This window comes from Pteronotus mesoamericanus, unplaced genomic scaffold, assembly GCF_021234165.1.
Source record: "Pteronotus mesoamericanus isolate MK-2021 breed Mesoamerican mustached bat unplaced genomic scaffold, CSHL_Meso_final contig_1210, whole genome shotgun sequence".
Taxonomy (NCBI): Eukaryota; Metazoa; Chordata; class Mammalia; order Chiroptera; family Mormoopidae; genus Pteronotus; species Pteronotus mesoamericanus.
The window spans coordinates 895,970-918,532 of NW_026555047.1; the positions used below are offsets into that span (position 1 = coordinate 895,970).

The 22,563-nt window shown below is 57.7% G+C and overlaps 1 protein-coding gene across 1 annotated transcript; it reads right to left on the reverse strand.

Moving 5' to 3' along the window:
- Positions 1-3,618: 3,618 nt before the first annotated feature.
- Positions 3,619-21,799, reverse strand: ONECUT3 (one cut homeobox 3). The gene is made up of 2 exons (XM_054586719.1): positions 20,635-21,799; positions 3,619-3,908 (listed from the first exon to the last, which is right to left on the reverse strand). The coding sequence occupies exons 1-2, from the start codon at positions 21,797-21,799 to the stop codon at positions 3,619-3,621; spliced, it is 1,455 nt and encodes a 484-aa protein (XP_054442694.1).
- Positions 21,800-22,563: the final 764 nt, after the last annotated feature.

Sequence of the window (22,563 nt, forward strand, 5' to 3'; positions counted from 1 at the left end):
TCATTTTGGGTGGGTTGATCCTCCAAACTCGGGCTTTCTATCCTTCAGGGTATAAGGGGTCCCCTTCCTGGGGCCTGTCCTGGAAGGTGGGCTCTCCTGATCAAAACGTGGGGCCTCGTGCCGGAAGTGGAGTCACAGGCCTGGACACACTAGAGGCCCCATTCATGATTTTGGGAGGCCCCTCTGTTGTCTAGGGTCCCGATGTGGGCTGGAAGGAGGAATGCATCCTCTACTTCCCAGGCTGGACAGGAAGGTGAACTCAGTCCCAGCCCAGAGCCAGGAAGGCTGGGGGTGCCTGGGTGGAGCCTGGCCCGTGCCATCCTGGGTCCAGGGAGGGGTTTCAGGGGGGTTCTTAGGACCTCGGGGAGTTGGGCTACACCCTAGCCTCACATCACCCTGGGCGACAAGACTCAATTGATTGTCTCTCTCCTCTGAACAAGACACTTGGGAATTCATGCTAATGTGAAACCAGCCGGGGTCCAAGATGGCAGTGACAGCTACCTGCGCCCAAGAACCAGGAACAGGAAACTCAGCAGGCACAGGCGGGTGGCATGTGGGCACCAGGAGGTGGGAACCCAATCTGGGTGCTTAAGCCCTGCTGTCTGCCTTCTCCTTTCCTCCCCACCTCCCGCCGGCTGGACACAGATCCTCAGAAAGGGGGAAATTAACAGAGAGCAGCGCAAAGGGGCCTGATCAGCAGGGATCAGGCACAAAACACAAGGATGCACATGGACTCAGGGGGCTCCGGCCCCGCACCCCATTCCCACCCCCCTCCCCATCCACTTAGTACATTATCAAGAAAGAGTACATTAGTCATGCATCAAATCAAATTCCATTGCGTCTTTTTTTCCATTTTCTTCTTTTTTTTCTTAAATTACATTTGAACACAGACCACATAGAATAATAAATACTCTTATAAGACATGACTCCAAAAACAAGAAACAGAACACGCCAGAGAACACAAAGGTATCCCTCTCTCTCTCTCTCTCTCTCTTCCTCTCTTTCCTAAAGGACTCGTTTAAATAAGAAATCTGTAAACGCCCAGTCCTTTGGTCCTTCCAGCTCAGTCTCTCGCTCACGCTCCCTCTGTCTTTCGCCTCTGACTGCCCAGCTTTCGCTGCCTCGACATTCAATATGTCTCCCACGAAACTCGTCAAAGAAATGACATACCATCGTCTGCAAAATTATAATTTAACGGTATAAAGCTTCAAGTCACGTATTCCAAAAACTAGCTAAGGATTTTTTTTTAATCACATAAACTATACATTAAATATTTTGAGGTATTTCAGAGAAAATTGTCAAAGGCTCAAAGGAGCTGTGCTGGAGGTGTTGTTCCCTGCGTGGAGAATGGTCTTTGGTTTGTGATGACCAGCTGGGTGTTGGTGACAGGGGGGTGGGACCCAAGGGGGCTCAGAGACAGGATGGGGTGCAGGCCTGCTGGAGGAGGAAAGGGGGTATAGGAGCTGGTGTGTGTGTGCATGCGTGCACGTGTGTGATATGAAGGTGCTGGAAAGGGACCCAGGAATGGGGGGAGGCTTCTGTGACCTGTGTCAATGGGGCTTGACCTGATCTGACCACAGTTTCTCATAACTAGAATGTTCTACAACCAGAAGGATCCCAAGACAATTTCTAAATTTCCAGCAGGGGACAAAACAGGAGGCTCCTGGCCCCTGACCCTTGGGCCTTGCATGCCAGGAAGAGCAAGTGACTTGCCCAGCAGAGAGTGTCCAAGGAGTCATGTCCCCTGCAAGTAGGTGCTCTGGCCAGTGGGGCCCAGGTGTTAGTGGGTGTGGGGGGTGGAGGTGGGTGCGGGTAAAAGGGGCTGCATCCACCTATGTTTGGGACAGGGGGTTGGTTGCTGAGCCAGAATGGGGACTCTTAGGACACTGACCCAACACCCAAAGGTTCTAGAAGCATCACTCAGATCCAGCTGCTGAAAAAGCCCGAACAATAGCGAGTCGATAAGGACGAGAGAACATTTCACACACATCTTTGGTTCAAGAAAAAGGCACTCATCGACCTCACTATCCTCTCTCCCTCTCTCTCTCTCATTCTCTCTCTGGTGGGGGTGGCGGCACCTAGAGGGCAGGGCCCAGGGCAGGCCCTTGAGCACACAGTCGGAGGCAAACGCGAGGGAATTCTAGCAACCAGCACAAGTCCTTGGGGAGAAATCTTTGGTATCAGGCGTGATTTTTCCAATCACAGACATGAACGTTTGAGTGAGGTAGCCTTTACCTGGGGGAGGGGGAAGGGCATTTCACTAGAAATGTCTCTTGCATTCTCAAGGGGGACAGTGGCCACCTCCCTGGGAGGCAGCGGAGAGGCCCGGGTTTTGGGGAGGTTCCTTCTAGCCTCTAGACCATGAAACCCGAGGAGACAGGCTCTTGGGATCCAGCTGCCGGCCAGTCTTGGAGGTCACCCGGACCAGATGAGCAGGGGAGGTGGGGGGTATTGCTCATCTTCATTTCTGACCCTTCCTACCCCGTCAATTTTTTTTTTTTTTTTTTGGCAAAAAAACAGAGCAAGCAGATTCCACCTTCTTCTCTGTGGAGACAGATGTGGCAAACACAGGTTCGCCCCTGTCACCCCTTCAGGCCCAGTGCAGCACCCCAAGTGCTAGGAGGTGGTGAGTGACTTCCAGAGAGTTCCAAGCAGATAGCAACACCATGACCCCAGCAGGCAGGGACTCCAGAGGTCTCCAGTGCTCTGTGTCCACGGACTTATCTGTGGAACTTGGACGTCGTCTTCTGTTTCCTGGGGTCTGTCTCTCCCTGTGTGTCATTCATCAAGGTGCCTAAAGCTAAAGTGAAATGACAGAAGGGTGCAGGGGGAAGGGGAAGCACCTGGAGTTTACCGGCATGTTTGCGCATGCCATCCCCTCCAGATCGGGGTGGGGTGGGAGAGGGTGCTCGCCTGTGGGTGCTGGGCGGTTGCCACTGCAGGCCCCCCCCAGACGTTAAGGCAGGCAATTCTTGGCACAAGGAATCCTGGCTGCCTCCTGGAGGGGCAGCCGGGTTCTTGGCTGTGGGAGCAGTTCTGTGGGTGGATGGGGTTGGTCTTGGTGTGGGTGGGGGCACTGGTGGGATCCCACTGGAAGTGGCAACCTTAGAAGGGACTGAGTTCTTGTGGAAGGTCCACGGAAGGGTGGGGAGGTAGGCTCTTCCTGCCTCCCTTTATGGGGGATGGGGGGGGCAGCTGGCAAAGAAGGGGTTATTCTTAAAATTCCTTTTTTTTTTTTAATACCCGGTTTATATTTCTAGTATGTGCTTCTTGACCCGCTTTCGGGGAGGACACGATGAGCCCTGGTTTTCCCAAGGCCCCTGCGCACCCTAAATTGAGAGGGAGCTGGGGAGCCCCTTTCTGTCACCCCATCCTCTGAGGGGGGATGGTGGAGGGCTTCCTTTGGCCTGAAGGGGTGGGGTCGAGGGAGGAGGGGGGCCCTTTTGTGCACTTGGGCTGAGGGGTGTGCTGTGTCCCCTCCCTGGGTGTCGGGGACCCGGACTGCACCCCTTCCAGGTGCCCCCTAGGGCGGGTCTCCGGGCCGGCAGGGTGGGGTGGGAGATGCGGGAAGGCAGCGCCCAGGCCGTGGAGGCAGGGAGGGCGCCGAGCTGGGGCGCCTCAGGCCTTGGAGAAGGTGGCAGCGCCGGCTGGGCCCCCGGGGGCCGCGCCGGGCTCCTCGGCCCAGCGATTCATGCAACGGCGCCGCGCGTTCATGAAGAAATTGCTGACGGTGTTGAGCTCCAGGCCGAGCTGCTGCGAGATGGTGACCTGCATTTCTTTGGAGGGCCGCTTGTTCTCCTTGAAGATGGCGATCAACGTGCGACGCTGCAGGTCAGTGAACACCAGGCGCTGCTTCTTTGGCTGCAGTGCGCGCTCCTTCTGCTGCTCCTGCTCCTTCCGCTTGCAGGCTGCCGTCCAGTCACGCGCGGGCGGGCGGAGACGGTGCCACCGCGCGGCCGGGTGGGAGGACACAGGTAGCAACAGGAAAGCACAGTGCGGAGAGGCACCAGGGAGGCAGAAATATGTGAAACAGAGGGGGATGGAGAGACAACAGGGGACAGAGCCAAAAGAGAAGGGGAGACACAGAAATGTTAATAGGGGACAAGAAAGACACCATGGGGCATCAAGAAGGTGGGAGAGACAGAAATGGACGAAGGGGGGCAGTCATGGGTGAAGAGACAAACACGGAGCAAGTAGATAGGGTGGTAGGGGGGACAAAGAAGGGGACACAGTGTGAGCGCAACTCTACAGGCATGAGTCATCATCCTCCAATACCTCTTCTGCAGTCTGGCCCTCTCCCCAGCTCATATCCCCAAACCTTGCCCCACCCCCACCAAAGGCTCCCCACCCCAAAGAGTACAATTTGTGTTGGTGGCATCCCCCCCACCGCCCCCGAAGCCCACTCTTAGGGGATGTTTGGGGAAATGGCTTGGACATTCGGGATTATTTGGATCACTGTAGACGGGCAACTAGGTCTTTGGTGTGCTTCACACATCCCAGTCACCTCCCCCTGGGATGATGGGGCAACGCGGTTCTCAGAAGAATGGTGATGGCCCATGCCTTCTTCCCTGGGCTGTCCTCTGAGGTCTGACCCCCTTAGGGACCCTGTATAAGGCGAACACTGGCATCCATGGCCTGATTCCAATATCTGAGCCTCCACCCTGGCCTGACCCTTGACCCCAATCAGGAGGCTGAGACCCAGACTCGGCCTTGCTCAAGTGCCCAAGGGAGCTGGGAGGATCTGAGAATGATGGCGGTGTGCAGGACCGCCCCCCCACCCCCACCCCAGGGCTGCCTGGCAGAGAGCAGGAAGGGGCTGCAGAAGGCTACCTACTCCTGGCCAGCAGACGCTTGCTTGCGAAGGGAAAACAGCAGCGGCTCCGGAAGTGGAGCAGGGCTGGTGCCTGTGGTCCTGCTCCTCCTTCCCCCAGTTCCAAAGTCGACTCCCTCCTTAAATGCAGTAGGGGCCAGTGGGTGGAAAAAATGGGCTGTCAGCCAGGGTGGGTTACCTCCACTCAGGGACTGGGGGTGCCTGTGGCTTCAGCGCAAACTCTTTCAGAATCCTATTTTCCCTGCCACATACCAGCCTGGGGTTGTAGGTGGTGAAGAGTCTGCCCCATCCTGCCTCCCCATGAGCTCTAACTACTTCCCCAGCAGCGACCAGTGGTGCAAACTGTCCTAGCAGATCCCCACCACCAGCTCTGGAGGTGGCCTGCTGGGACCACACACTGACCTCACTTTTTTTTTGGTTGCAGAACAGTCTGAACTAGATGGCACACCAGATCAATGTCTGTACATATCCACAAAGAGAAATGAATGTTCCCTGCGCTGTGGCTCATTTCTCAGGGACAACAGGTTCTCCCAAGTAACCTGACACACCACTGCACTACTTGTCTCTCTCTGACCTGGAACTTATGGCACTTCTTATTGGCTGTTTTGGGTTTTATGATTAAATAAACGTGATGGCTGGAGGTTACTGGACATTTTATGTCTCTCTCTGACCTGGAACTTATGGCACTTCTTATTGGCTGTTTTGGGTTTTATGATTAAATAAACGTGATGCCTGGAGGTTACTGGACATTTTAGAAAAGCCTCTGGAGAAAGAGAGAGAGAGAGAGAGAGAGAGAAGGAATGAGAATGAAAACACAAAAATGGCAGGGGTGAGGGGTACAATGATCTCAGAAGAAAGACAAATCAGGCAAGACTATAATTAATATTCTTGGAGGGGTATGAGAAAAATACTGTATCGGTGAAATGGGAACAGGATGCTGTTCAATAAAAAGGACAATCAAAGGGTCAGACAATGTGTTAGAATTTAAATATATAATATAATTGCTGGAATAAAATCAATGTAAAGATTGGAAACAGAACAAAGAAGCTGTAGAGATGGAAAATGAGAGAAAGATAATAAAGTTAGAGGATGAATTGAGGGGGTTTGTCAGCTGGTCAAGAGGCAACCCCCAAATAGAGGAGACTGTCAAATAAATAATGGAAAAAAAGAATGCAGACTAAAGGACATGAGAGTCCCGTTTAAAAGAGCACATGAAGTGCTCAGCTCAAGGAATGAAAGAAGACACTCCCTAAGGCCCATCCTTGTGAAATTTTAGAGACTCAGAGAAAGGAGAAGATTATGAAAGTCCCCAGAGAGGAAAGGCAGATGTCATATGAAGGACTAAGAATCAAGTGGCTTTGGGCTTCTCAAAAACTAGGAGACAGCGGAACGATACCTTTAAAATTCTGAGGGACAGTGTGTTCAGCTATAATTGTATGTCCTGACAAACATCAAGCATGAAGGTGGAATAAAAATATAGTCAGACAGGCAACATCTTCTTGAGAAAGCTACTGCAGGATGTGTTCCATCAAAATGAGAAGATAAATTAAAAAGGGAAGGTTGGGATTCAGAAAATATGGTTCGATCTGGGGAAAAAGGGGGAAAAGTCCTCCAAATTAGGAGGGGAGAGACTGGAAGAGAGAAAGAAAAAGGCACAAAGGGCAAGAGGGAAGCCCCACCCAGAGCAGAGCAGGAGCATCAAGGGAAGAGCAATGGGGAGATGACCTACTATGTGTGAAAAATCCTATTGAGCTGGTTTTGCATTTTGTTGGGAAATGTGGGAAGAATATGTGACTGGCAACTATTAACTGCTGGAAAAACAAACATTGTACAGGAAAGGAAAAGCAATCCTAGTACTCTATGTGGCTCAGCTGTCTATGATATTCACTGAAATCATAATAATGTTAGTACTGAATATTGACTTAGGCAAAATAATGTATTTGTAACTATATTGAGAAGCTGATAGAGGGAGACGGTGTGGTATGGATGTGGAAAGATGGTGAGACAAACTAGGGGATGAATAAGGTACTAGGTAGCTTTTGTTTATAAAACAAGGGAGCAAGAACTTACGTTTACTTTTTATCTACATAAAGAAATGTTGGAAGGAAGTGCAGGAAACTGCTTGACCTCCCATCTCCTTGGAACTTGGGTCATAGAAGAGGGTCAAGTCCCCTATTCTTTAGGAAAGCTGGGTCTCAGCAGCAAGGCCAGGGAGTGGGAAGAGTCAAAACTCAGCCCCAGGCCTTTAAATTCCCTTTCTTGACCACCTGCTGTAATCTTCAATTCACTCACTCAATCACTTAGCAATTTACTCATGGATTCATCATACATTTACAGCAGGGACAGAGATAGAAATACTCTTCAGAAAGCTCACAGGAGCTTTACAAATATTCTATCTTCTAAACGTATAATAATTCCATAAGACAGGGATTTTTCTCCTTGAGTATTCAGAGAAGGTGAGCCACTTGCCCAAGGTTGCCCAGTGAGCCCAGCAGGGCAGAACAGAACAGGAATCAGGGTTGACTAGCCCAGACAGGGAGGGAGTTAAGGTGTGAGTCACCCCTTTCCCACTCACCTCCCCCTTCTCTAATCAAGTGCCCAGTGTGTGCCCCCAAGGCAGAGTTGGGGGAGGGGCTGGATGAAGCAGAGTTGTGAAAAAACTTCGAATTTTGTTGATCACAGCAAAAAACAAAAACAAAACAAAAAAAAAAACCCCCGGCTCCGTTCACCGCCCCCTCCCCCCCTTCCTGGTGTTCAATCTAATTACAGCTCCTCACAGCCCCAATCGATCTGGGCTCCAGTTGGAGCTGTTTACCCTGAGCAACTTTGTCACCCTTTCCATCTCCCACAGCCTCCCTGAGCCAGCCTGGGGGCCCCTGCCTGTGGCCCAAAATGCCGCCCCCCATCCGCATCCCTTCTGGCACCCAGGACATTCTCACTGGCCCTACGGTCACTGCAGTCCCTGTGCCGGCCAGGGCAGCCCCAGGAAGAGGAAAGGCCATGAATATGAGCTCCTTTTATGGAAGTGAAAACTAAGGCTGGGAGAGAAGGATGCACCAGGAAGCAGGGCAGGGCACAGGGACCTGGTGTGAGAAGCCTGGACTTACCTGGGGTGCCAGCCGCCAGCCTCAGGCTGTGCCACCATTGCTATGGCCGCCTCTTCCACAATAATTTCCACTAGAGATTTCCGCCTGCATCGCACCCTCTATCATCACCTTCTCTACCATCACCTCCTTCACATCACCTCCTCTTCCACCATCTGCAACTTCTCTACCTCCACTGCATCCTCCATCATCACCTTCTCCAGCACCAGTGTCACTTCTACCTCATCACGCCTCGTATAACCACCTTCATCACCTCTCCACCATCACCTTCACCTTCAGCATCAGTATCAGTATCTCATTGCCTTTCCCACCTCCATCACCTCCCCCTCCATCACCTGCATCAATTCTACCACCATCCGCCATCACCTCCTCCACCGTCAGCATCCCTTCTACTGCATCAGGTCCTGCACCTCTCTCGCTTCCACTATTACCACCATCGCCTCTGTCAGAAGCATCACCTCCACTTTCATCATCTCCACTGCTAACACCTCCCCTATTCACTCCATCACCGTTCTTTTTAGTACCACCATCCGCCTACTGTTTTCTTCATCTCCACAACTATCACCTGCACCAGCACCTCCACCACCATCTTCTCCATTATCCTCATCAGCAAACACCACCATACAGTCCACCTCGCCTGCGCCCAGTACAGGGGAACTCAGCCCCGGTCCCCTCGCCAAGGGCTCCCAGCCTGTGGTGGGGGAAAAGGGAGCGGCTCCAGACACACGCCCTCACCATGGTTGCCATGAGAGCTGGTGGCAGAGTCTGCAGGGCTGGCTTGTGGGTTTGTTGAGGGGAAGTTGGGGCATCTGACATGCTCTGGGACCCTGGGAAAGTCAGTCTCTTGCAGAGCCTCAGTCTCCTCATTTACAAAATTGAGACACTGCCTCTTTCAAACATTTTCCAGTGCACATCAGCTGCTCCAAGCCCTCCCCACCTCACTGAGCGCCTACACACCTCACTGAGTCCCTCCCCCTCCCCAGCCTCCCACCCAGTCACCTCTCTGTCCTCACCTTCTACTGCTGCCCCTCACTCCGTTGTCACACGGGTCTCATGCCGGGCATGGTCCAACCTCATAGCCTTTGCACTTGCCGTCACCTCTGTCTGCACCTGTCTCCCCCCCTTTCGTTACGGCTTCCTCACTCCCTTCCAGTCTTCGCTCAAACATCTCCTCTGCGAGGCCTACTCCGACCCTCAACTTGATGCCGCCCTCTCCTTCACCCGACCCCGCACTTTAATCTTTTTGTCCTCATCACTTACAACTCACTCTATTTAGAGGTCGGTTAAGTGAGGGTTTGGGCCCCAACTTTCTCTCCCATCCGTCCCCCATGACCCCAGGGACTGAGAGCCCAGGCTAAGCACCGCTGATTTAGAGACCCTCGGATCTCGCGACATCTGGCGCTTCACCTTAAGCTGTCTTCCCAACTGCTCCCAGTCTTTTTAGAGTCCAGATATGAGGAGGGCCTGGGGCTGGCTCCTGGGTGGGGGGTCCCAGAGGCCCTGGAAGGATTTCAAAGGCCACCCAGGAGAGACGGAAACCCCACACCCAAACCAGCCCCCTCACGGGCGTTAACGGATGCCTCTTTGCGGGGTCTGGCCCGAGGTTCCCGACACGACCGGCAGAGGGCAGCCGTCCCGCACCAGCCCACGTTGGGGGGCGGGGGCGGAGGCGGGGCCGGGGCTGCACGTCCCAGTGCAGGTGGGGGCAAAGGGAGGTGAATCGGGGACCCTCAAGTTCCGGATGAAAGCCCTTTCGTTTCAGACCCCCTGGGACTTGCTTCCACAGCGCCTCTCTCTTCCTGCTTCCTGTTTTTCTAGAAAGTTGTTGAGCTCAGCAGACCACCCCACGCACCAGGAGCCCTCCAGGGGCCCAAAAGAGAGCCAGGCCTCACCACCTGGTGGATTATTGCATCGTGGCAGCTCTCTGAGCGTTAGTTTCCTCAACTGGAAAATGGTCTTAATCATGGCCTCTGTCTTGCTGGGCTGTGGAAAGGGGTTGAGCCAGAAAAGTCCTGATTACGATAGTGGGGCTGGGACGAGACCCCAGGCTCCCCTCTGAGGGTTCCTGGAAGGAGCCTGGCTCTGGGCCTCTTTTAGGGGAGGGTATGAATTTTCTCCCCCTCTCAGAACAGGCCTCAAGCCTCAGCACCGCCCCTGGATGCTTCATGGAGAGGGGAGAGATGGGGAGACTAAGGTCAGGAGCATGGAGTTGGACTGCCCCAGCCAGAAAACTCCTACATATCCCTCAAAGCCCTGCAGCAGTGGCCACTCCCCGAGAAGAACCTTCCCCTCCCCCCCACAAGTAGGGCTCCAGCTCCCTCCTCTGGGACCCCCAGCATGGAGTGGGTCCACAGAGGCAGCTGGCTGGGTGTGTTTGTCCAATGACCCCCCACCATGTGGATGGTGTGGCAGTGAGGGGACTCAGCTGAGACCCAAAGACATGGAGGGCCCCTGGGAATACCCTCAGCAGGGAGCACCCTCTCCCCAGCTGGGGAACGAGCAGGCTGGGCAGGCAGGACAGGCGGGTGGGGAGGGGAGCCCGGATCCAGTCAGTCCTCGCTGGGTGTGACAGAATCGGGTGTGCACTGCAGGGAACTGGGATCGGACTTGTCCTCCCCTATCGCCTTCTAATAGACACCTATCTTCTCCTCTTCCCCCGCTCCTCTTTCCTTACTTCTCCCTTCTCCTTCTCTTCCCCCCTCTTGTCCCCGCTTCCCCCTCTCTGTCTTCCTCTCCCCTGTCCTGTTCTTCATCCTCTCCTGCTCATCCTTTCTATCCCGAGCCCTGAGCGGACCGAATGTGCAGGCGTCCCTCTGTTCCCATCCTCTGGGTGTGAGTGTGCGCGGCTGCGCGAGGGCCTGGCCAGGCGGAGGGTGGTGTGCGGGCGGGGCGTGTGGCATACTTTGTTACAGTGGGGGAAGAGTCCACACACAACCAAACCACACGTGTGTGAGCCTGTGAGTAACTGGGACAAACTGTGATAGTAGCAGGGGCTGTCCGGGCAGGAAAGATGGGCAACAGCATGGGGATGTGGGGAGCGGTGGAGGGAAGAGGCCCAGAGCTGGTGGGGGAAGACCTAGGGGCCTGCAGAGCTCAGTGTGACATAGGATTGTAGCTGGCCTTAGGGACACACAGTGTGACAGGGGGGTGCAGTGTGAAGAACTGAGGGTATGATATGACAGCACTGGGTGTGACATTGGGTTGGGATGGTGACCCAGTGGAAACCCTCTGGATCTGAGTGCATGGGATGCAGGCTGTGTCCATCTAGACACCACCCCCCCCCCCCACACACAGGACAGCTTCCGCCTGCCTGGTCCCAGCTCGCTGCCTATTCACCCCGCTGCCATTCCTGGTCAGCAGGGACACCGAGCCTGGGCTCCATGGGCAGAGTGGTTTTGACACACACTCTGTGGACATCAGTTTTGTGGTTTATCAAGTGTATGCAGTGACCCATGACACTGATGTCCTTGTCTCTAAGTAGGGGTGACGACAGTGTCGCTGTGCAGGGGTCATGAGATCTGTGCAGCAAGTAGTTAATTAATGGGACCTGCAGCCTCTTCTTTCCTTCTCTATACATTTATCAGGCACCTACTGTGCGCACTGCGCATGAGGCACTACTGGGGACAGCTGTGAGCAACACAGACATGGCCCCTGCTTCACGGAGCCACGAGCTGATGTGGAAGCCACGTTGCTCCAATAATCACAGAGATGAATGGAAAGGGACAACCCGCCTGGTTCCAGAACAGGGCTGCTGCGGCCTCACCCAGAACAGTGGGGGACAGAAGTGGAGAACTTGGGGGAGTAAGATGTGAGCAGGACTGGGTTCTGAGAGGTCTCCATGTGCAGACAGACCTGGGTACGGAGGATGGAACTGAAGACAGAGCTTGAGCGTCTGGGACAGTGAGGGAGAGGGGATCGTATAGCCCAGGGGAGGGGAGGAGGCAGGAGGCAGAGCGGCGTAGGGAGGAGGGCCCCGCCCCCGCCAAGGCTGGATGTGATGAAAAGACAACAGGATGGTGGCCCCCGAAACCACTGATGGGGGCACCTAAGTAATTGTCCTTTTCCCTGTGTCATATTGTCTGTGCAGCACCCAAAGCAGCAAATGAGCATTCTGTCTCTACCCCGCCCCCCGACTTGGTGCCCTGGTGTCTGTCACTCAGGGAACACGGAGTGGGGGTGTGGGAGCAAGAGCTGTTGCCCGGCTGCCCCCTCCCCTCCAGCCACCTCCCGCGTTCAGCTCTGGCTTCACGGAGCAGACAATTCAATACGGAGCCCAGTTTCCGACTGGGATGATGACCGGTTTCCTTGGCGACGAGTCCCGCCCCTGCCACCAGCTGCCCAGCCCCAGATGTGGAGAACATTGATGCCTTCACCCTGGTGGCTTGTCCCCACTGGGCTGAGCTGTCCTGAGCATCTCCTGCTGGCTTCCCCAGGCCAGAGAAGTTGGGTGACTAGCCCAAGGTGACTCAGAGATCACTCTGAGGCGGGTCTGGAGAACTGCATGTGTCCACCCCCTTCCCCCACGCCCCGCACCCTCGAGGGACCTAGGAAAGGGGTTCCCACTGGAGGGGCAGAGTCAGTGCTGCACCAGGCCCCTGCCCTCAGATGAGGACCCCTGGAAGCCTCAGCAGCCCCTCATCTGTCCCCACTCTGTCCCTGCTGCCTCTCCACTTGTTGCCTCTTTTCCCCTTCCCCTGCTTACTGGGCCTACACCCCCCAGTCTGGCTTCCCTGCATACCTTGGCCAGTGCCCAGCCTTTGGGAGAGGCCTCCTTCCCTCCCTCCTCCCCGCTGCCCCGCGATGGGATTTTAATGGCCGCATTTTCAAATTAGTTCTGAGCCTTTCAAAGACTTATCAGGGAAATAAGTATTTCCACTGGACTCCCGGCCACCCCTCCTGGGGCTACATCTGGAGGTTCACTGTAGGGGGTGGGGCACAGAGAGTCTCCCCCATTCAGGCACAGTCACACAGGGGCAAACACACACACACACACACACACACACAGCTTTATTCTTAAAAAATGTTGAGAAGTCATAGCTCCGGCAGTTGGAAATGGATTTGAAAAGGATGACAGGAAAGAACCCAGTGATAAGAAAAAGATCAGAGAGGCCAACTCAGAAACAGGAGTGGAGGGGACCCAACATTTCAATAACTGACAAACAAATGCACAGATCAACTCACTCACAAAATGGTCCACCCCAGATGCATTCACCGCAGCCCCAGGGTGATAAAGAATCACTGGGCAGGAAGGTGACTGAAGAAAGAAGGAAATGGACAAAGAGAATACTACACAGCCAGCAAAAATGGCCCCGTGGCTCTCTTTTCTGATGTGGAATGCTCCCGCGTCTGGAGGGGAACAGAGTGGACGCTCTCTCATGTGTGCGTGTGTGTGTTCAAGAAACGGAGAAGGAAAACGATGTGCTGTTGCAGCTTCAGGATTTAGTGTAACCTCTCTCTAGGAGAAACAGAAACCTGTTTGCAGAAAGGAGGGGAAAGGAGGATGCCCTCTAGTTCCATTTAAATCTGGAGCCGAGCAAATGTGTCCACTGTTTAAAATATAAACGGCAGCATTTTTAAAGAAGTAGGGACAGAAGGGAGGTGGAAGGAGAGAGCAGAGGCTTTGTCATCTTCCTACTGCCTGAGGGAGCCTTTTTCTTATCCACTCCCTGCACCCTCTGGGCTGGGGATTCCAGTCTTCATTTGGGGGAGCGGAGGTGCGTGGGAGAGGGGGAGAGCGGCGTGTCCACGGTCTTCGGCGGGCACCACCGCCCCGCCATTCTTCCCTGAGCGCCCCCTAGCCCTCCTCCGCCGCAGTCCTCCCCGGGGAGCCTGCGCTGCGCCCCCGACGGACCTTCGCAGCGCAGAGCCCACCACCACCCTGGGGAGTTCGGCGAGAGGAGGGCGAGCCCGAAGGCGGCTCCTACCAAGGAGGCTGTGGTTTCCTCCGGGGCGGGATGCGGGCGCCCGTGGTGGGTTGCGCTCTCCCACGGAGCGTGCGCCGATAACGCTGAGGCCCCGAGCCGCGGGTGTGCAGGGCAAGGGACCGAGTCGTCTCAGCCCGGCTGTGGCTCCGTGTACCCAGGTCCTGACAGACGGCGGAGGGCCGGTGCATGCTTGATTCTTTAGGGTGTAGGTGGGTGTGGGGACGACCCTCCCTGGCTGGACTCTACGGCTGGTTTCCCAGACAATTCGGGGTAACATTCCCCTGGTGAGGGAAACAGGTACCCACATCCGCTCCAACCCCTGCCGGGGCACAAGGGCGCCTGAATATGCGTGGGCCTTGCTGTCCCCCAACCAGGTCCCCTGTCCACCCACACTCCCTCCCGGTGGGCAGATGCGACCCCTTCCCAAGCCCGCACGCTAGGAAGTAGGGTCAGACAGCATCTGCCTGGACGCAGGGAAGAGGCCACCGGGCAGGTCCCCCTCTGGGCTGGGGGCGGGCGCATGGATGACTACCAGCCACTGGCGTAGGTCTTGGGGAGTTCTTCCTGACGCCCCCCAGCCCCGAGCAGCCTCGAATATGTCAGACCCCGCGGAAGGTGAATGGGGGTCCTGAGCCGGAGTTTCCCCAGGCTAGTCCTAGTGTGAATGTGGGCATCTGCATTTGCATCCCTGCCCCTCTCTCCCTGGCCACCTGGGCCAGTCATGGACCTCTCTCCTTGTCCCTGCTTCCACCTGCTGTGAGTCTGTGGTCTTGCGCCTGTGATTCGGCAGGTCTGAGGCCCCCTCCACCTCCTCTCCATCTGCATCTCACCAGAGGTGAGAGCAGAGTGCAAGAATCCAGTCGTAGGAGGGTCCCGTGTCCTGGTCCTACCCGCACCTAAACCTACTAGGCAGAAGGGAAACTGAGGCTGCAGGTGTCCCGGGACTGGCAGAGGTCATGTGAGTCTCCCAGGCCAGTCTCTCCCCTCCCTCACTAGCACTGCTTTCCTTATTGATCAAGGGCCGTATTTAATTAAAAACTTGATTCAAACAGCCTGAGCTCCCCAGGTTCATGGCTACATACAAAGACACCAGCTGCAGGATCCCAGCCTGGGTCCTTACAGCTGCGCTGGGCTCGTCGCCTCCCAGCCTGCCTTCCGGGTTCCACTAGCTGGCAGTGCCCTTCCATGGTCACACAGGGCAGGAAGTGAGGGTTCCGAAGGCTGCCGCAGGGGCTTCCTCCGCATTCTAAGTGCTCCGGGGGCCATTGCCAGGGTGCTAAGCAGAGGAGGAAAGAGCTTCAAAGTGATCATAAAAGACCCCTGCAGCTAAGGGGGAGAGGATAACGGAGGTGAGAGCGGAGGCTGGAGGCCAATGAGAAGGAGCTGTTGGCAGGAGATGGGTCACTCATGCTAGAGTGGTGACAGTTGACCAAGAAGAAGCACAGGAGTGGGGAGATTAGGGGGAGGACTTTATTCCTTCAGAATAAAGGAGCCAAAGGCCAGCTCCAGCCACTCGCCCTGCAGACGACTCCCCTGGACTCATCTGTGTGCTTATCCGGGAACTGGGGCTGACCGTCCATTTCTCCCAGGTAGGAAGGGACTGTCATGGAGCCTGGGGCTCGGAGAGTGCTGGACTTCCAATGCTGGGCCCAGGCTCACCCTCAGGGTGGGGCATCAAGGAGGGGTGCCATTGAGGAGCCTGACGGCATGCCAGGGAACGCATGGGGGTGGGAGGAATTCTGGTGGCCTGGAATCGGATGGGGGGAGGGGAAATTGGAACCTGGTACCCACACATGCTCCCTGAGGGTCTCTGGTGGTCTCTGGGGGGGGGGGAGGGCTCATGTGAGCCCAGAATCCTGCCACCCTCAGTCCCCACTGGCCACTCACCCGAGGGTCACCCACGCTGTGACTTTAAGAGCCATGCTACTGCCCTCACCTCAATTCACTGAGCGTCCCTGCTCCCACCCTTTGTCTCTCCTGGGCCACCTGCCCGGACGTTCCCACCTTTGCAGGAGGTGGGAGCCTGAGCGTCTCAAGCTGGGCCTGCACTTCCATCACACCCGAGGATTAGGAGGGCTGCAGACCCTGGCCGGCGCCCCTTTACTGCCTGGAGCTGGGACCGTGTCGCCTCTGGTTGGAACTGTCGCCATTGTTCACTGGATGCGTGGCTTTGGCAAGTGCCTTCCATCTTCTCAGCCTCAGCTTGCTAGTCAGTAAAGTGGGCACAAAACCCCATTTGGCTTAAAAGGTCATTGCGGGTGATTTTCTCTCTCATCCCCAGTGGCCTGGCTGAGAGGCAGGGGGAGGGCTTCAGCACCGCAGCCAGCTCCTCTCCTCTCCCTCCCCCTCAACAGGAGAGGGGCGGAGCACAGTCGCTGAACCCGGGCAGAGTGCTGGGGCTGGCCCTACTCGGGTCTGTGGTCTTGGAAGAAGGGGGCTAGTTCTGGGGGGACCCAGGGTCCTGTGAACAACCCCATATGGCTCTGGCACACACAACCCCAGACCCAGATTCCTCTTACTCCATGCTTCCCTGTGAGGGCCTATCCCGCGGCCCCTGCCCAATCTCCGTGGATCCACAGAGCATCGTCAGCTGCAAGTGACTAGGACCCAAGCCTGAAGATGAGAAGTGGGTGTGAGGGGGTGATTAAGCAACATGGCCTCAGGGTGCAGTGTCTGTAAAGGTGCCCTGAAGGTCTCTATGGGAGGAGGGGAGAAGGGTTGATTAAATTGACCTTAGCAAGCACCTGCTTGCTGGTATCTGATTCTATTTCTCCGATGAGGAAACAGAGGCTCAGACCCTCATCCAGGATCAGCCAGTGTTGCAGCCCAGGTGACTCCTGGGTCTCTAATCTCTCTGCTGCAATGTTTTTTTTTTTTTTTTTTGGGGGGTGCTCTGCGAGAGGCATGTCCTCCCAATTTAGGTTTTTGCCACCCCCTCCAGACCTGCAGGCCCTGACCACTGCTCTGGCCACCCACCACCAGCCCTGGTGACCACCATCACTGCACCCACCTCCCTGTGCAGCCAGGTTCCAGAACTGGCCCCCTCCTTACATCAGTCCCTCCCACGCAGGCCTCCCGCATCCCTCAGGCATCCTGGGCTCTGGAATCACCGGTGGGCCTAGGGGGAGGAGACAACCCGTCTTTCAATCGCCTCCATCTGATATTTTATTTTACACATATTTTTTCTGATTAGTTACAAAAAATATTTTTTTCTCCGGAGTTGCAATTTAAACAATATTTGAAGCCCGCCGAAGCTATCGACCAGGCAACGGTGATGAATTAGAGACGGTAATTCGAATTCATCGACCGCCCCGCCCCTGCCCAGGAGCCTGCTGCCCCTCCCCCAGCCCCTCTCCCATAATTACTGTTTGAGACAGAGCAGGGGAGGGCTTCGAAGAGGAGGTGGCTGGGAAGCTGCCAGAAATCAGAGGACCCCGGGATGGGGTGGGGTGAGGCCCCCATGGGGACTGGCCATGCTAGGACTAGTGGGTCCCAAAATCTAAGATCGTCAGACCCAGACTTTACAGATGGTTAAACTGAGGAACACAGAAAAAGCAGGCGGGGTGGTTGGAGGCAGGGTGGGGGGACCCTGAGGTCCACCTGGTCAGATTTCTTGGGTGCCTTGCAGAAACAAAGAAACCACCCCTTCCCCTTTGGTCCCTGATCCGGGAAAGAGCGAGGAGGGAGAAGCCGGTAGGGTGAGAGAGGCAGAGAGACCCAGGCCCTGTGGACCCCATGCAGAGGGGTTATAGTCCCCAGGACTCTCGCCTCCCCTTTTATGGTCTCCCTGTCTCTGCCCCCCCCCACCCCAGCCCCCAATCTCCTTCTCCCTCTCCCTCTTTCTTTCTGTTTCTCTTTTGGTCTCTTCAGTTCTGTCTTTTCATTTTCCTTCTTTGTTTTTGTCACTCTCCGTTTCTCCTGCCTATCTCTGTCTCTTTTTCTCTATCTCTGCATGTGTCTCCCTTCCTCCTCGGCCCTTTCTCCTGGCCGCAGTGTTGGGACCAGACACCTGAGGGGACAGCCCTGACGCGGGCAGGCACGCGGGCCAGAAAGGGGCCCGCGATTCTGTCGACCGGGAGTCGGGGGCGGCACAGAGACCGTGGGGAAGGCGGGACGCTTTCGCTGGGCCCGGGATGGAGAGGAGGAAGGTCGTTGAGTCCTCCCTGCTAGGGTTTAAACTGTGCAGAGGCGGAGCAGGTGAGGGCACCTGGAGGCGCTTCAAGCTGCCCCCCAGCATGGTTGCACATTTGGGGGAGGGTGCACCCTGCCTCCTTCCTCTAACCGCCGAGATTTGCCGCCACTTAACCGCTTTTCATTTGCGCAGCAACCGGAACTAAAGGCCTTTCCGCTGGCCCGCGCCTAATTACCCCTCGGCCCTCAGCCGCCTCTAACATCCCAGCCAGTGCCCCGGTGTAGACGCGGCCTCAAGTGCGCCTTGGGTGCGGAAGGTGCCCAGATCCGGGCTCACAGACCGGGAGGGTCGGTGGGGTCTTGGCTAGGGCCGTGGTGGGAGGAGCGAGGGACACACCCGACTGACCAGTTCATTATTCCCAACACCCCAGCGCTGACAGGCCCTGCACTCGCCCTCTCCGCTTCCCTCCTGCGCCCCTATTCTGACTCCCATTTCCCAAAAGGGGCAACCCAGGCTCAGAGAGTGCGCCTGCTTCTGGAGATGCAGAAGTCAGGGAGGCCAGCCCACCCACCTCGGATTCCACGGCTGTAGTTACAAGGGCAGCAGGACGGGAAGCCCAGACGGCGCAGTCAGGGCTCCTACCAAGGCTGGCACTACTCCCCGGCCCCCAGAAGCAGCACCTTCCATGGGACTTTCCACCTGCGCTTTGTTCTTTTGAGGCCTTGGCCTCCCTTCTGGGTTGCCCCAGAATGTGAGACTGAAAGACCATGAGTGGGCTGTGCTAGTTACATAACATGAGAGCGACATGTGTTCTTTGGGATATACCCACATTGGACACGACGTCCCTGAACTACATGCTCTGGGGAGCAGGTAGAAGGTGGCCGGTATGGCAACGTCAAAGTCAAATGCCACATGTTGCCCATTTGACGAGTGCCACTAAGCATCTAATGCATTCTGGTGACAGCTCTGGCCAGAGAATAGGGGTTGTGCACTCTGCTGCCCGATGTCACCTACACTGCACACAGCAGGCTCTGGCTATGTGTTGGTGTGACTGAGTGTCCCCTTTGGGCATACCTGGTCATTGCATGTGTCTTGGGGAGAAAGACAGAGCTAGTGTTGGCCTTACATAAAACCGTCCAGGTTCCTGACACCATTTCTAATGTCTCACAATGACCTCCCCGCACACTTGTCACCTGCCACATATGAAGGAGTATTTGTTTCCCCATTCACCAAAGTGGAGAATCTAGGAAGCCCCTAGGCAGCTCGGTTAGTCTCCTCGTACTGCAGAGAGGGAAACTGAGGCTTGTGTGTGGGCACAGGCTTTTCGGGCTGTCTAGTATGCTGGGGGAGGGGGGATGGGAGGAATGAACATAGGGCCCCCTCTCCAGCCAACGTGTGTCCCCTCTTCCCAGACGCCATGTCTCGCAGGGGCACAGCCAAGGCTCTCCCTGCCCCTCTGCTTGAGGGGCGCCTAGGGTGAGTTCCAGCCCATCCCACCCAGCCCCACTCGCCCCTGTGAGCAGAGAAGCCATTGATCCAGCGCCTGCGGCAGCTATTGTCCTAGTGTCTGGGGCATCTGCAGCCCCTTCCCCAACGTGGCCAAGGGAAGACCACCCCTCCCAAGCCAGGCCCACTGAGGTGACAGTAGGGGGGCTTTCCTGCACCCCCAAGTGCACCCAGGAACAGGATGCTTCGTCAGGCCACCTCTCTGAGGGCAGGTGTGGACCCAGCTGTTGTCAGCTGGGAGGGAGGAGGGAGTGGAGTCCCCAGGGGGGCAGGGGGCTGAGTGAGACGGACACAGAGGCTGAGAGACAAAAAGAGTGACAAAGAGGAGAAAGAATGAGGGGGAACAGGAAAAAATGGCAAGCAAGAGAAAAACAAACAGATATGAGGTTGCTCTGACAGAGAGGCGGTAAAAATAGGAGAGACACGAAACAAAAACAAACAAACAAAAAAGCACGGCGGGCAGGGGGGTGTGCATCTTGACCAAGAGTAAACGCCGGTGGGCGACAGGCGCGGATGTGAAGGCCTCGGAACCACACGGGCAAGAGTTCCCCGGACCGCCCCTCCCCCGCTCGTTCTCCAGTGACCTTTGCCAGCGGCCGGAGATGGGGAGGGGGCTATCGATCGCAGAGGCTGAGCCACAAAGATGCACGCGCTGGGGCCAGGGGCTGAGCACCGGCCTGGCCCTGGCCGCCAGCGCGCCCTCACCCGGTGCGCCGTCCCAGTTCTCTGCCCCGGGGCTGGAGGCACAGCAAGGGACTGTTCGAGGGACTGTTCGGAAAGAGGAGAGTGACACCCCAAGCTGACAGCAGCGGCGTGTCTAGGCCACAGCACTTCACCCCCACATACACACCACACATACATTAATCGACCCTGAAGGCTGCTACGGGGATCCTTGGTTCCCGGACCGGTGATGCGGGCAGCTATGGGGGTGGAGGGGGAAAGGCGGCACAACACAACCCTTTTGGCGACGGTACAGAATGGCAGGGGCACAGATCACGCTCTAACCTCCTGCAAGAGAGCCCCAAGCCGGCTGGAGGGGCGCACGGCCGGGGCATGGGGGGGGCGGCCGGGGCTGCTTGGTGCTGGGGAGCCCTGAGCCAGCGCCCCGGGGTCAGGCGGTGTGCGCCGCGCTCCTACCTGCGAGGCGCAGCGCCGACATACGCTGGAACTCGGGCTCCTGCAGCCACTTCCACATCCTGCGGAAGGTCTCGCGGCCCGACTTGAGCTTGCTCCACGGCTTGGGGTTGCGCAGCAGGTCAGAGAGTGTGCCCTGTGAGCGGCACAGGATGCGCTGCGCGAAGATGGCCTGCGGGATGCTGTAGCGTTTCAGCTCCGCCGTGATGCGCTGCGCCACCTCCTTGGTGTTGATCTCCTCGGCCGCCGCACCAGCCCCAGGGCCGCCGCCACTGCCGGGGCCGCCGCCGCTCGCGTGCGGCCCGTGCGCCCCGACCGCCGCCAGCCCGCCCAGCGGCGCCAGCAGCCCAGCGGAGCCCCCGCTGCCAGCGCTGCCGGCGCCCCCGCCTCCCGGCAGCCCGCGAGCCAGCGCGTCCTCTGCGCGCCCCAGCAGCGCGGCGTGCGGTTCGAAGGCAGCGGGCGGCAGCAGCTTGTCTCCGGCCAGGTGGCTCGGAGCGCCGTAAGCGGCCAGAGGAGGGGGCGGCGGCGGCGCCTGGGACTGCGGGGCGCCGTGCAGTGCGGGTGGCAGCGCGTTGGGCAGCGGCGACAGCGGCGACCCCATGGCGGGCAGCTCTTTGCCGTAGGGCCCATAGAGGTGGCCCACGGAGGCGAGCGCAGCGCGCTCGTCGCGCATGAGGGTGAAGCTGCCGCTCACGCTGGCAGCCAAGCGCTGCGGCGGGGGCGGTGGGGGCGGTGCGGCCGCCGGGTGCGGGTGCGCATGGGGGTGGCCGCCGTGAGCCGCGGCCGCCGCGTGCTGGTGGAACTTGTCGGCTACGGCCGCGAGCGGCGGCAGGTGCTGCAGGGGCGTGAGCGTCGTGTAGGTGCCGCCCAGGCCGGGTGCCTCGCAGGCCATGCCCATAGCAGGGTGCAGCGGGCCAGCCAGCTCCCCGCGGAAGTCGGCGCCGCCGCTCGCGCCGGCCGCACCGCCCGCGCCCCCGGCGCCGCCGCCGCTGCCGCCGCCGCCGTCCAGCAGGCTCGCCATGCCGGCTACCAGGCTCGGGCGCCCGGGTGCCACCAGGCCGCGGTGCTGCGTCGCCGCTGAGCGCGCGTGGCCTGGGCTCAGCAGCTCGCCCGCCTGCGCGTGGGCCACGCCGTGCAGGCCCCCCAGGCTCTCCAGGCTCAGCTCCATGCTGGGCCGCCCGCCCGCCGCGCGCGCTCCTCGGCGCCGGCCCGGCGCGCTCAAGGCCGCTGCATGGCCCCCGCCCGCTCCCCGGTGGCTGCGCGCAAGGCTTCCTGGCTGCGCGGCGCAGGGCCCGGCTTGGCTGCGAGCGCGGCCACCAGGATGTGGCGGGGGAGCAGCGGCCGGCAGCCGGGTCCGGGTCTGACGTCAGCGCCCCCGCCCACCCGCTCCCCTCGCCCCCGCCTCCCGCCACCTTGCTCTCCGCCCTCCCCGGTCCCCTCGAGCGTCAGGCAGACGGGAGTGGGCTTTCTGGGGTCTCCTGCCTCTGCGAGGGCCGCCTGGGGGCCGTACTTACTGAGGACTACAGGAGGGAGTCTGGGGACAGACTCTGGCGAAGTGGGGCTGGGGCCTCCTCTGTGCACCTCTGATTCCGCGTCCCTCCCCAGAGAGTCGAGAAGAGTACTTTGCTGCCAAGTGCCCCTGAGTCCATCTCATGGGAGTGTGGTGGGGTTGTGACTGACTAGGGACCTACGCTCCACGTGTTTTCCCGCAGCGCACACACAGACTTTAAGAGGTGGGTCCCTCCGCAAGTTCGGCTCCCTCTACACACGCACTGGGGAGTCACAGCCCTCTCACACGACCTCTCTGGGGGGCAGTGGTGAGGAAGGGAAGGTCCTCACGTTGGCTCAGGGCCTGTATGCTGGAATGTCTGGGTCTACTCCTGATTGTGGGCAACTGGTCCTCAGTTTCCTCAGCTGTACAATGGAGCACCT

Excerpts from the sequence above, each read along its gene's own strand:
- ONECUT3 (XM_054586719.1), bottom strand. The coding sequence starts at position 21,799 with ATGGAGCTGAGCCTGGAGAGCCTGGGGGGCCTGCACGGCGTGGCCCAC. Across the intron at positions 3,909-20,634 it reads GTCGGCGCTGCGCCTCGCAG|CCTGCAAGCGGAAGGAGCAG; the intron begins GTAGGAGCGCGG and ends ACTGGACGGCAG.